This window comes from Amblyomma mixtum, chromosome 1 (assembly GCF_055824585.1).
Source record: "Amblyomma mixtum isolate Tamu chromosome 1, ASM5582458v1, whole genome shotgun sequence".
NCBI classification, from domain to species: Eukaryota; Metazoa; Arthropoda; class Arachnida; order Ixodida; family Ixodidae; genus Amblyomma; species Amblyomma mixtum.
The window spans coordinates 66422834-66437652 of NC_143012.1; the positions used below are offsets into that span (position 1 = coordinate 66422834).

The 14819-nt window shown below is 50.5% G+C and overlaps 1 protein-coding gene across 1 annotated transcript in view; it reads left to right on the plus strand.

Annotated features, from left to right (window-relative positions):
* LOC149366578 (uncharacterized) overlaps window positions 1-14819 on the plus strand; it is a 38175-nt gene that overhangs the window by 10958 nt on the left and 12398 nt on the right. Inside the window, exons 4-6 of the mRNA XM_089571365.1 lie at window positions 549-683; window positions 6176-6421; window positions 8894-9048. Of these exons, the coding sequence (XP_089427491.1) occupies window positions 549-683; window positions 6176-6421; window positions 8894-9048 (536 nt within the window). The remainder of the gene's footprint in view (window positions 1-548; window positions 684-6175; window positions 6422-8893; window positions 9049-14819) is intronic.

Consider the following 14819-nt stretch of genomic DNA (forward strand, 5'->3'; position numbering starts at 1 on the left):
ATTTCCCTATGCTTCTTTGCTGATTATCTACATGCGTCATCAAGTATAAGCGCTCTCTGGAGTGGCTGATACGCTAGCAGCGCAGCTCGTGGCAGCTCTTTGACGTACCAATGCGTATTAGTTTTATTAGAACGATGGAACTCCGACGCCCTATCCTACCGCCATCTTTCCGTGCACTCACACTTCACCTTTTCCTTCGGAGAACACCTCATCCACACAGGTAATGCAGCAAGGCAAGAGGTAGAGGGAAATTTTAGGGGCGGTGAATTGGATTGAAGGGGACGAGATGCGATAGCATTCCCCTTTCAGTCGCCAGACTTCTCCACTTCTGATTCTGGAATCATAATATTCCAACTGCGCCACTATGCACCCCATGTCACATGCAATGGGTGTTGACAGGTTGATGATGATAACAGACGCACCCCCGGATGCCACTTTATAGTGACGTGGCTGCCATCGCTACAGAATCATTCCACTATCTGAATCAGGAAGTGTCACACTCCAGCTCTTCTACATAGTGTGCCCTTTCTCCGGACATTGACGCGCAGGTGGAGAGGAGGAATCCGCAGCCGTCCAGGGATGCTGCCCACAGCCAGGCGCCCAGCCACTCCGAGTCGACGTCTTACGTACAGCCTTACGACATACCGCTGAGCGTGCATACGAGAGACTTGGAGAGCGAGTCGGTAGGCTGACGTCTTTGCCGGGGGGCACTTGTGATGGGCACAACCGAAGCACGTTTTTTTTGTTGCACTACGGCAACCAGCGGCGCCTTCGGCTTTGAACCGTCAGCGAATGTTTTCATGAAGGGTTGGAGGGCTGTTTACCTTAAATGACTCTTGATCATGCTCTGGTCGAAAATGTGTTACTCCGCTGTGGGGTGAGGCATGGCCCGGGGAGCGTGTGAGAGTAAAGGCCCGGCTACATAGACACTTCTGCGTGCTACACCCCATGCGCGCTGCGCGCCGCACCCCGACGCGCAAGAAAAAAAGCGGTACACAACTCCAAGCGTATGGCGCAAGTATGCGTCCAGTCGAGCGCTGCAGGTAACGCTTGGAAGACCCGCTCTGGAAGACACAGAAGCAGAACGCTCACTGATTGGTCGATGCTGGCGCGCCGGAAATAGCATAAGCGCTGCCGCGAGTTACGTGCGCGCCGAATATCTGGTTTACTCGGATCCGAGCGTCGTGGACGCGCTCGGCGACGGCCGACGCGTCGCGCATGCGCAGACTTCCTCTGGCCGGCGCGCGGGCGCCCAAGCGCGCAAGACGCCCGCCGAAAACGGCCCGTGGAGTTGGTCCTTAAATTATTCATAAAAAAAAAATATGCCCAGGCTTAGCTTGGTTAAGCCAAGAATGCGTTGCATATTGCGCGGTCTTTTTTGCGCGAGGTATTCCTTGGCGGCAGTCGATTTTCTCAGTAGCTTTTCCTCCATGATCAGGCACCCAACCCTGCGAACGAGGCCACATCGGTCCTGTATACATATCATCAAATTACAACATTCTACAAACTCAGCCGCATGACACTGCCACCACCCCACAGTACCTTGTCGCCCTCATCCAGCGCCACATGGCGGCAATTACAGACAGGCTGTTTTATTTCCCCCCACCGTCTCTCATGCTTTCACCCCACCTTTCCTCCTGATTGTACCACCTGTGGCGTGCCCAGATCTACACTTTTCCACTACCTTTGGGAATGTCCTTCCCCAAAGGCAGTACTCCCCATCCCCAATCCCACTCATTCTTCCTGGGAGGCTGCTTTACGGACCGCTCAGCCCGCCGGCCAGAAATGGCTAGTGGATCGGGCTTTACGTGAAGCGCAAGCCCGTGGACTCCTGGACCAGTAGGGGACCACCCTGGAAGATTTTTTTTTTTTTGGTGTAATAAAGTTGTTTCCATCCATCCATCCATCCTCCGTGACGTATGGATGGATGGATGGATGGATAGGAGCGCCCCCTTTGAAACTGGGCGGTGGCAACCGCCACCATGCGCAGCCGTTTCCTTCTTTTTTTTTCTTTTCTTTCTTTTTTTTTGGTTTTTTTTTGTTTGTTTTAGCGGGAGTCAGGTGGTGGCTGCGGCCGCGCGCGACCGCGCGAGTTGGGGCCCAGCTTTTCCTCCGGCTGTCGTGACGTCACGCCACGTGGTTTGGTGGCTGCCCGGCCCCGCCTAAGGGCTGAACTGAGTGATTGCAATATGCTACGCGTAAAAGATCAACAGTGGAGTTAGAGCCGTCGCATTCGAGTGGTTTCGAGAGGTCCTTTCTTACCATACCCTCTACGGAGATTTTTTCCGTCACTTTGAGTAGCTATCGCCGGTCAAATTTCTCCACTTAGTCCTCTTTTAGCGGGAGATAGGATATAGGTGTACGCCAGATGCTTAAGTCATCACGTGCCTTTACAAGCATTCTTGACTTTTGCGACCTGGCGTATTTCCCCATGCGCCCCCGGTGGCGTTTTCATACTCTGTGCGCTTGTTTTTTTTAAAAGCGAAAGCCTTTAAAGACTCATATTGTCGTCAGCAGACGCGTCGGCTGCCGTGTAGACAGACGTGTCGGCAGCCGTGTCGACAGACGCGTCGGCAGATTTGTCCGCCTTTCGGCATCACTGCTTAAAAAGAAACTGCGCCGAAGGTGGGAATAGAGCCAGGACCTTTGGTATTTGAAGCAGAGGCTCAAGGTTCGAGCATGAATAAAGGCGCATGTGGTGAATGCATGGGTTTCATAAATAAAATAAAAGGAATAAAGTGAAGAAAAGGAAAAATAAAAAATTAATTAGAACATAAACAAAAATAAAACAAAGTAAAAATGAGATATTAAAATAAAATAAAAACAATAAAAATAAGAAAATGAGCAAAAAAACAAAAATATGAAAAATTAAGTTAATAAAGTTCCCTTGGGTTTGGGAAATTCACGGTCTCCTTCACTTTGGAACATGCCCCGCCTTACGTGCCTGAGTGAAAGGCCTCCAGGGAATAATCCAGCGGGTGGGAACAGTGCGCTATTAGGCGTTAGCCTCACGCTTAAGGACGCGGTTATCAGCACTGCTGTGCACGATGCAGCGCGCACTAACAGTAGTCTCAGTATGGAGTTACACATTAGCTTTCTTGAAGAGGGTTTGCGTGCGAGTGCTCTAAGATGCAAAACTATGAGCGAGATCAGGGCTATACGAAAGTGACAGCACAAAGAATGCGCTGAATCATTCGTGGACTTGGACAAAAAAATATCTAACTAAAATCCAGTTTTGGTTTTCTTTGTGCTGAAAACGAAATGTGCGACTGGCAGGCGCCGCGTTGTTGTGGAAAATTCGTCATTCCATTTTGCCATTGGATTTCCGTTCACTTATACGTCACTACGGATGCTTGGGTGTCAGCATACTGGACGAGATGGTAGGCCTAGCGAAAGAAAGTGCCGAAGTGCTTTGATATGAATTTTCGCCGTTCTTCGGGGCGAGTGTGCCTCCAGTATTTTGCATACTTTCACCGAGGCACATTGCACGCACTGCGCTTTTTTGCATAAACTATCCAATGCTGGTCAGTGGCTCTTTAAGAAGATGCAGGATTGGTGGGCTGTAAACCTTCAGTCTCTATTCGTAAGTTGACAAACATAGCAACTCTATGCATACCATTCGAGGGCGGGTAATCTCTGGTCTACCACGTGAGTGTCAGCAGCTGCATTTATCCTGCCCAGGTGTTTGTTAAGCTTTGACTTGGGGCTATACATGCCGATTCATTTTCCCAATTGTGTTGCGGATGTCCTTTTTTTCTGTTCTGCCCGTCATGTGCTAGCTGCTCTTGTTCTGATAAGGACTGTGGCCTTTTTTTCCTCACGCCAACTTCAATAAAGTTTTTCAGTCACCTTAGACCACTTTATAATCCGTGCACTCTGCCTTTTTATTAATGTGGTCGATCTCAGCATCATCATTAGACACTGCAAACCACTCTCATAGGCGTAATTTTTAAGCCCGACGCACTCTTGTCTTTTTTACACCTTTAAAAATGTTACCGCAGCCTGAGTTAATACCCTAAGTTTACCACTCACATTGCGTTCGAAGCTGTTCGGAGCTGTGTGATTGCAAATGCCCTTGATCCATATAAATTAATTTGTTTCTACCTTTCGTTTGCGACTTTAATAACTTTGTGTTTGGAATGTCCGGCCAGTCATCACTCAGTTTATTGGACTCAGGAGCTTAACAGGAAAAGCGACAAGATGTTTGTATTTTTCGGCTGACGAGTACAGTTTTACGCTAATTACACGTCACAGCACAGCTGGAGGCAGCAAGAAAATGTGGCTGTATTACGATTACTTACCCCCTGTCAGCAGATCCAGCGAATACGTCTTGTGAAGAGACCGTGACATCCAGTGGCGTAGGCAGAAACATTTTTGCGGGTGTTTATGACGACGGTAAAAAAATAAAAAAAGATCCTGCGCCCAAAGAATGCCTTAGACAATTGCATTTTGCGGGAATTTACACTCTTATGTTGGCACATTTAGTTCAGCATGTGTAAACAGAGACAACAGTAACTTCAACTCAGTGGCGCCATCAGGTTTTGGAACAGGAAGGATTTTTGTCAACAAGCCCACACTCTTGTTTTCGTTTTTACATTTTTGATACATCCATGCACTGTAAAATGACATGTGCGAAAAAAAGCTGAAAGAAGGGGGGATTCAATGCGCAGAAAATTTCGGGGGGGGGGGGGGGGAAGGGGGGTGTTCGGACACCGAAACACCCCCCCCCCCTCCTGACTACGCCCCTGGTGGTGACGTCCAACCTAAACTTCTGTCCTCTCCTCAAATTCATATTCCAAAGCACTGCAAGAATTCGTTCATAGCTGGCACAAAAATTCACGTCCGTTTCGAATCTTAGCGGCGTCGCGAAAATCACTTCGTTTATGGTAGAGAATGGACAATCGAGGCAGTTGGTGCATACTCCTAGCTGCACCCTGCTGTCATTACTGATGTTGGCAATTTCCTCACTGGCGTCCCAGAACCCTCCTCGCAGCGCCGCCTCTCCTCCTCCGCTCTTTTCTCCCTTCTCCTCTTTTTTTCTTTCACGGCTGTTGCGCTCTTCGGTCTATTCCTCCGGCAAGTCTGCCTCCGCGCACCGCCGCCGCGAATCTGCGCGTCTTCTGGACCTGGTCAGCGCGCCTCTCAATGTAGGTGGTGGTGGAAACGGTTATTGCCAATGATGTAAATCGTAGGGGGCGCCTGGTTTGCCGCAAAAGTTTACATGATTACGAGCATTGGTCTGGGTATCGGACATGCAGCAGTATTGGGTATTGAGCAGTCCGGGTTTGTAGTTGTCGCCAATGTGCAGCCTGCGCTATGGTGAGGGACGGAGCGGGGGGTGCGTTTTCCCTTCTTTTGTCTCGGTAATACGAGAGAATATCACGGAAGGAGACCAGGTAGTGCATTCCCTGCTCACGACAGTATGAGGCATTAAAGGCTTTCGCCTTAATAAAGCGATTCTGCTCGTATTGTCTTTCACAGCTGTTCTGCTCCTGGCGAGCTTCTAGGGCGGCCGGCTCGCGATTTTCGCGTTGCCCTTCGAGCCATTTGTGTGGCCGGCACGTTCCTCGCGCAAAGAAGGCGACTGCGCACGTACTTAAAATGGCGTTAAAGGGCGATTCACACGATTGTCCGTTCGCCCGCGGCCCGCGCACTACCTGGTCTCCTTCCGTGATATTCTCTCGTATTACCGAGACAAAAGAAGGGAATACGCACCTCCCGCTCCGTCCCTCACCATAGCGCAGGCTGCACATTGGCGACAACTACAAACCCGGACTGCTCAATACCAAATACTGCTGCATGCCCGATACCCAGACCAATGCTCGTAATCATGCGAACTTTTGCGGCAAACCAGGCGCCCCCTACGATTTACATCATTGGCAATAAACGTTTCCACCACCACCTACGTGTTCATGCGTCAGCACATTGAGAGGCGCGCTGACCAGGCCGCGGTTCAGAAGACGCGCAGATTCGCGGCGGCGGTGCGCGGAGGCAGACTCGCCGGAGGAATAGACCGAAGAGCGCAACAGCCGTGAAAGAAAAAAAGAGGAGAAGGGAGAAAAGAGCGGAGGAGGAGAGGCGGCGCTGCGAGGAGGGTTCTGGGACGCCAGTGAGGAAATTGCCCTGATGTTCTGGTTGGTGGCACCCCATGTCATCAACGCTGCGTTTGTTCCAGCTCCTGGAGGAAGACGACGGCGCTGATGTGGAAGAGGCTGAGGGCTGGTGGTGGTGGTGCACCTGGTACAACATATGGCTGGGCGGCATCGTGTTTTCCATAGTGGTGGTGCTGCCCATCGTCCTCCTCCTGATGGGCCAGAAGGGACACATCTTCCCGCACGAGCAACCCGACAACGAGTCCGAGTCCAGTGACCCCTGGGCCATAGTGACGCCTCGCAAATCACCAGCTCCCATGATCCCCCTGGTAAGAAGCCATGACAACCGTCTTGAGGTTCCCTTTGGTCACCAGGGGATCAACAAACAAGCGCACACTGGAGCAGAAATCAAGGCAGGGCTGTGTTTTGGAGCGCTTTGTGTCCTTGCCTCCCTAGACTCCCTACTGCCAGCTCTTCCAGAGCGGCCTTGTTGCAGGGACTATGCTTTACTAATTCGTCTCTAAACCAAAGCTTAGTTTATTTCCCTAAATGGGAATGCCTCAGAAAAATTGGCAGTCACATACGTAGCGAAAGCGAGCGCAACGAAGAGGCAAGCGGTGTGACGTCATGCCAAACGGCGGCTCCGCGGCGAGGCGCGCGGTGTGACGTCATGCCAGATGGCGCGGCGAGCGCGCGGCTTCCGCCAGCTGCGGTGGTTGCTAGGCGACGGCTCAATGTTCAACGGCTCTGTGCCTCCTCGGAGCACCACCCCAGAGAAATCGCATGTAAAATGTGTCGTCGTGTTCAGACAGTCATCGGTGCTGGTCTGTCAGTACAGCGGAGGCGTGAAAGCGTTTAGGTATTAAATGGCCTCGGGGGTGTGTTTCTGCCGTGACCAAAGGGACATTAACCATTACGACCTGCGTCCCCCAGAAAAACGGCCAATAAGTGGGCAATCAAGTAAAATGAAAACCAAACGAGCTACAGGAACATGCGGTCCCCGATTCTCTTTAGCAGTAGAATTATACAGTGGGTTGCTTGTTCTGTAGCCCTGCGTCTCAGTGGTGTTATATAAGGAAAAGGCGCAGGATCCGTGATAGTATAAAGAAATGCTTTTTTTCTGTAGCGGCGCGTGTATTACAAAGCATAAGGCACTCATTGTGGAGCCTCCTTGTTGTGGTACCACACTGTGATCTGCTGTATTCTAAAAGTATGTGGAACCTTCAGGGAACACCTTGAGAAACCGTTGCCCAGTAACTCAGGTTAATCTCAAATACATTAGAGGCGCTCTATATTGAAGGAAATATACTGACAAGTACAGCCCATACAACTCCAGTCCAGAACCGAGGGCCTCGGTTCTGGCAGCCATGATGCCATAGGAAGCATAACAGGGTTCTCACACAGCTTCAACCTTCGCCGTTTGATGACGTTCCACGTCACACAAGCGGTAACTCAGGACGTACTACGTCCGCCGTTTATAGGCGTGCGTGGCGCTGATGAATAATCTCAAGGTTGTATCAGTTGTAAACTAAGTGCCCCCGATAGTAGAAGATTAGACAGGAACCGCCAAGCGAAGTTGATAGAGCACCGTACTCAAAATTCTGAGGTCGTCGGTTCGGATCGCAACGGTGGCATGTGATTGCTTTGCCTTCTTCCTTCTAATAACTTAAATTATTAGCCGTGGAATAATTAGTTTTTCAGTTGATTAACGAAAGGCATTTAAAAAATGCAGTCCATTCCCTTACGCTTTTCTTGTTATTCGGCGACAACTAGCTTTGTTCATCCACCGGTTGGCCTTCCATTTGGGGAAGATACCGGCATAGTCCTGGTTGAAGGACTGCTCCTCGGACACCACGTGATAGAAGAGCTCATCGCTCAGCGTCAGGTTGGCGGCAGAGGCAGCCACCTAACAGTTCCCACACTTCCTTGTACGACGGCAAACCTTGATGCTCCATCCACAAAGAGCATTAGAGAGTGACACACATCCGCAGGTCGTAGCCACATGATTGGGGGAACTTGGGGCTTTGTTGCCCCAGACTGAGCTGCCCTTACAGGGGAACTCGGGGTCCTCAAAGAGCGTCCCATGGGCCCGGCACTCCTTGCGGAGCTGGTCAAAATCCTGGCTGCATCCACTGCGGTTCTTCAGGCCAGCACCACGCTCACCTGTACCCCGCCGCTACATGTTTTTTTTCCGCATCAGCACATCGCCCACCATGCAACACGTCGACCGGCCCGCCTGCGCGAGCGAATTCGTCTTCTTCCTCCCACGTCTGGCATGCGGCGGAGCCCACCTTCAGACAACGCCACCGACGCTACGCCAGCGATCGCCGGCGCCCAGAGGCTTATAGAGACGTGGGAGATTCATTTGCCCTGCAGTGGGCGTAGTCAGGCTTATGATGTTGATGAACTCGTACATAGCACTTAGGCCATGAGGAGCGCACCAATAGTACGCAGCGCGGCTTCCTGTGTCAGTTTGGGAAAACGAAACTATTTTTCTTGCAGCGACCAACAAAATTTTCAGGGGAGTTCAACGCAGTAAGGATTGCAACTTAATGCACGAGAGTATCGCAGCTAATCGTCAGAGGCCAGTGTTGTTTGCTTTAAATCTAATATTGGAGGATCGTGCGGCAATTATTACAGCGTTGCTTATGGCACCATAACGTGAATATGCCAGATCAAGTAGGAAGGTGTAGCAGCCTGAACGGCTCAGTACAGAAATTTGTGCATATATAGGGTGCACTTTTAGCGCGAGAGCTTCTTACTGTGTGCTTATTGTTGGTGCATCAATTTTCGCACTGCAGGAAGACGCTTACAACGAGGACGAGATGGGAATTCCTAAATGCGAATATGTGGGTGTTTCATCTGAAAGTTTAACAATGCCGCCCGAGCCCCCCGCTACCACCTCCAGCACAAATAAGCCCCAGTACAGGCAGGTCATCTGCGTTGTCGATGCCATGTAAGTAAACGACCCTGACTCATCGGCCTCTTTCCTGTTTTGCTGCGCGAATTGTCACTAGTGTTTTATTTAGTCCGCGGCGTATAACTGCACTCTGTTTCTGCTTCGAGGCCATGACATCAGAGGCGGGCTTGCATCAGTGTTAAGTTATTACTTCTTGGAATGATGCCTCTAAGCGGCCAGGGCCATTATGGGGCGCAGTTTCCGTTTGTAAGTTCTACACTCTGCCAATTAACCTGAAGAATGAATAACGGGCAGAGGTGGATGCACGTGGTGGATGCGCGAATCTCGGGTGGCTAATACGGCATGAATGATGGTTGGCTGGGGATATAACGGAAGTTCTCAGGTTATAATTTTTAGAATTTATTATAAAGGCAAAGTCTATTCATCGTTCGGCGAGATTCGAAGGCAAGAAAGGTTAGCTTGAGATATTAGTGACACAATACTAGAGTGGTTACACTAATCTCAATATAAGAAACGCACCGCGCGATTCTGGGCGGATTCCGGGATGAATGACACGAGTGACCACTTATCATATATCAAATGATCATACGATGTAGAAACGCTCTTGTGCAAGACGTGCGATGGTAGGCCAACCTAAACCACCTAGTGCGCTTCGGGCGATACCAAGTGAGTGGCCAGATATGAGGAGAGCAGATGTTGTGGAGAGGCACACCTCAACATCGCCTGTGTATTGACAATAGGGAAGTGCATGGGATTTAAAGTCAGGCCACAAGAAAATCCTTGGTAGAGGAATCCTGATTATTTCTTTATGACCGTCTCGGATTATTTTGTGTGCCCTGACATGCCGCAGAATACTCGCGTCTTTGCATGCCGCCTGGATTTGGTCTCTGTCTTAATGGGATTGCCAACTTCAGAGGGGCGCACTGGTTTTGCGGAAGCGTTTCAATTCTGTTCAGGCGCAGCCTCCGAACGGCGCTAAGTAGTCGTTAAGGTGAAAACAATCCGAAAGCAGCACAGGAGAAAGCTACCCTGGGATCAGTGCGGAAAATGAACTCGAGGCACACCTGAGGCAGTTTACAGAGTAACGTGTTTCGTTCAACTTGATGCCAATGAGTGCATTCGCCTTCAGGACACTTAACTTGTTCGGGCACTTTTGTGGTGTGCTGCGTTAGGTCACACTAAAACCAAACCCCTTGATTCTGAAAGTAACGACAAACTCCTGTGCGTCCTCAGTTTCCACCTCGCCTCTCTTCGCCCGCTTGGTGCGTGTTGCGCACAGAACGTTTTGAAGGCTGCAACCGCTTGCCGCACATACCCAAGAGCGGGAACGAGTGGGCGCGACGGCTTGTTTTCTCATTTCTCGCTTCTATATCGACAAGAGTTGCTCGCAAGCGATTCGGTGTGTTTGGTGGTATCATAAGCGCCGTTTTAAACTTTTGGTACGGACCAGAAGTTCCTGAAAAATTAGGAGTGGCTTAGCTCGGCTATGGCAGGATATACGCAGCGAAAGCAGGCATGCGGCACAGCTGGCAAAGCGAGCGGAGGCGAGCGCAACGACGGGGGCAAGCGGTGTGACGTCATACAAAACGGCGGCGGCTCCGCGGCAAGGCACGTGGTGTGACGTCTTGCCAGATGGCGCGGCGAGCGCGCGGCGTCCGCCAGCTGCGGCGGTTGCTAGGCAACGGCTCAAGGTCGGTTTCTGTGCCTCCTCGGAGCACCGCCACAGCGAAATTTCAAGTTCATGGCCAATGTAACTTTTGGTAAAAAAATTTTGGCAGGTGCACTAAGACTACTGCAACGCAAGACCACTCAAGAGGGACCAGTGGGTGGTATTGGTACACACACTTGGTTTATTGATGTTTAACGTCCCGAAGCAACTCAGGCTATGAGGGACGCCGTAGTGAAGGGCTCCGGAAATTTCGACCACCTGGGGTTCTTAACGTGCACTGACATCGCACAGTACACGGGCCTCAAGAATTTCGCCTCCATCGAAATTCAGCCGCCGCGGCCGGGATCGAAGCCAAGTCTTTCGGGCCAGCAGCTGAGCGCAGCAACAACTGAGCCACCGCGGAGGGCTGGTACACACACTGTGGACCACCTAATTGGCATAGGATCTTTGGAGTAGTTTCATATGGTTCACAGCATTAGGATCATAATATTACTAGTCGAATAAAAGTGTAGCTTATCATAGGAATTGGCACGTACGACCTTTGGTTCCGCAAACCGTACTTCTTGAAACTTCAAACGTCCATTGTGGCCAAACCAATGGACGTAGGACATTCTAAGTGGTGTCAAGCTATTTGTCCTTTTACGATGTATACGTTGGCGTGAAAAAAGTAGATATCCGGATATAACGAAAAATGTTTACCCGATATAGTGAATATGGCTAATGACGCAATATTCGTTCGATATTGCAAACGCCCGATACTCATACGGTGCCTCAGTGTTTTGCTATTTTTATATCTGAAACCAGCGCACAACGATTCGAAACTTTCAGGAAGTGTGATCTTTCAGCGACAGCTTTTAGGAGTGTGTCTGTCCATGTGCTTTGTCATTGGTGGCTATGTTGAAAAAAGTCAAGAAACTTTATGCATGAAACTTCGGGACGTTAAACCACGCATCCAAAGCCCTCCCTGATGAAACTCTTGACTGAAACGATCATTGAGAAGTTATTTGCACCGCCGGAAGTCTCGGACCAAAGCGTCTCATTTGGACACGGCATGAGTGCGGGAAAATGAGCATTAATTTTAAGCCTATTCGCCGTTGGCTTACCAGCATGAAATGTGCTTAGTTTGCTGCCGAACATGATGTGGATTATAGCTCACATTCTCTGAAATGCAGCGGCAAATAAAGATGCCCAGCCGTGAAATCACTCCTGCGTGAGTGGACGATGAGAAGCTGTTTGAGCCTGGTACAACGCCACTGCTGTCTACAGAGGACGCAAAAGGAATTCAAGTGGTTCAACTTTGCTCAACCGAGTTTTAACGTATCCAAAGCAGAGCGCACAGCTCCGGTTGATACACCCCATACCCTGACTTCACAACTGTAAACTGAATCACGTGACACCACGAAATTACCACGTGGCTTCTTACCGCCCTCTACCGACCACTTAAAAGGTCAAAGATGAAGTGGAGCAGCACCAAGGTGGACAACACATGATAAGGCAGATGTGCGACCACTACTTATTTCAAGGTCGTTTCAAGGTCATTCGGAGCCTCATGGCGACATGTGTGTCGTTTGTCAAACTTCAGTCACAGTTAAAGGCCACAAGTGGTTCACTAAGTGGAAAACACACTGTTATTTGTTCTTACCAACACACTTATCTCAAGGTCGTTTCACGGTCACTCGGAGGCTCACGACGAAATGCGTCGCAGCTATAGTAGTGTGGCTTTCGCTACAAAAAATCCTGCAGTTGCAATCAATCTCTCGATTGCGGATTCCGATAACCCGCCTAATCTAGTAACATTCTAATCTAGTAACATTGAGAAGGGGCTTTAATGAGCACCCTAAACAAAGATAGTCCAGTGCGTGTCTCCTTGTGCACACTCAACGGTGTTATATATATATTGTCACGTAGTGGTGACTGCAGTCAGGCGAACAGGAAAACAACGAGGATGTCTTCGAAACGGAACTCTTTATTTGGGCTGACTTGCGCCCGCGAAGAACTGAATCACTCGGCGGCGGCGTAGCAACGAGCGTGCTCGGCGGTCGTCGAAAAGAATGCCCGCCGCTGTCAGCCGTGCTCTTTTAAAAGCTGATAGCGAACATTTCAGATAAAGCTTGGAAAGTTACTAGAATATTCTGGTGGAAACTAGAACCGGCTCCGCCTGCATGCGATGAATCGAGATAAATCTAGGCGCGTCCTGCGTCACAAACGAACCGATAAATCGACGTGACGGCAGCCTTGGAGCATGTACAAATAAACAGAACAAACAAACACTACAAAGTTTCGCGGCATTACTCCCCTCTCAAAGAAGCATCGACTCGATGCTTTAGAGCATAATGCGGTTATAAACAATCAAAAACGGATTGTGCAAAAATAAACACCGAAAGTGGAAACACGGCGTCCTTAAGCGTGCATGATATATCTTTAGGCGTACGGAATGGACTACTTCTGGTCGTAACGCGGCGTCGCTGGGATGCACTCATTTGATCAGGGACGACTTCATAGTCTAATTCACGTAGCCGACGAAGAACCTTGTACGGGCCGAAATAGTGGCGGAAAAGCTTGTCACTCAATCCTCGGCGGCGAATGGGCGTCCAAACCCACACTCGGTCTCCTGGCTTGTATTCCGCGTTGCGTCTTCGTCAGTTATAGCGTCTGGCGTCGGTCCGCTGCTGGTCTTTGATCGTTAATCGGGCAAGTCATCGGGCTTCTTCTGCGCCTTGAAGGTAGGCGGCGACGTCGACGTTATCATCCTCGGTAACGTCCGGTAGCATGGCGTCCAGCGTGGTCGTGACCTCTCTGCCATGGACGAGCCTAAAAGGCGTCATCTGCGTGGTCTCTTGCACTGCTGTGTTGTAGGCGAAGACTACGTAAGGTAAGATGACGTCCCAGGTCTTATGTTCGGCATCGACATACATGGCGAGCATATCGGCGAAGGTTTTGTTGAGGCGCTCGGTCAGTCCGTTGGTCTGCGGGTGGTATGCAGTTGTTCTCCGGTGGCTGGTTTGGCTGTAATGGAGGATGGCTTGCGTCAGTTCCGCCATGAATGCTGTTCCTCTGTCAGTGATGAGCACATCGGGGGCGCCGTGTCGCAGAAGAATGTTCTCCACGAAAAATTTGGCCACTTCTGCTGCTGTTCCGTTCGGTAGGGCTTTTGCCTCGGTGTAGCGGGTCAGGTATTCGGTCGCTATAATGATCTACTTATTTCCAGACGTTGATTTCGGGAAAGGGCCAAGCAAGTCCATGCCGATCTGCTGAACGGGCCTTGAGGGGGGTTCAATGGGGTTCAGAAATCCTGCTGGTCGGGTTGGAGGGGTCTTTCGTCGCTGACATTCTCGGCAGGTACTCACATAATGTGCGACATCGGCAGACAGTCGGGGCCAGTAAAACTTGTCTTGAATGCGGTGGAGGGTGCGTGAAAACCCGAGATGTCCAGCTCTCGGCTCGTCGTGTGAGGCCTGAAGAACTTCTCCACGCAGACTTACAGGTCCAACAAGGAGGTAGGCTTTTTCGTTCGCTGCGAAGTTCTTCCTCACGAGGATATCGTTCTGTAAACAGAACGAAGGCAATCCTCGCTTGAACGAGGCGGGGGGTGAACAAACCTTGCCTTCCAAGTACTCGATGAGGAATTTTATGCCGGGGTCCGAGCGTTGCTGTTGTGCAAGAGAGCTGGAGCTGATGGGTCCCAGGAAGGCGTCCTCATCGTCATCCGGCGGCGGTGCATCTACAGGGGCTCGTGACAGGCAGTCGGCGTCAGAGTGCTTGCGTCGCGACTTGTGAACGACCGTTACATCAAACTCCTGGAGCCGCAGGCTCCATCGAGCGAGGCGGCCGGAGGAGTCCTTCAAACTGGCGAGCCAGCACAGTGCGTGGTGATCGCTCACCACCTTGAACGGTCGTCGGTACAGGTAGGGGCGGAATTTCTAAGTAGCGCAGATGATGGCAAGGCACTCCTTCTCAGTTGTCCAATAATTAGCTTCGGCTTTGGACACGGAACGGCTAGCGTACGCGATGACCTTCTCCACTCCGTCAATTTTCTGAACGAGGACAGCGCCTAGGCCCACACTACTTGCGTCGGTATGAATTTCAGTCTCGGCGTTTTCATCGAAGTGCGCGAGGATCGGTGGGGACTTTAAACGAC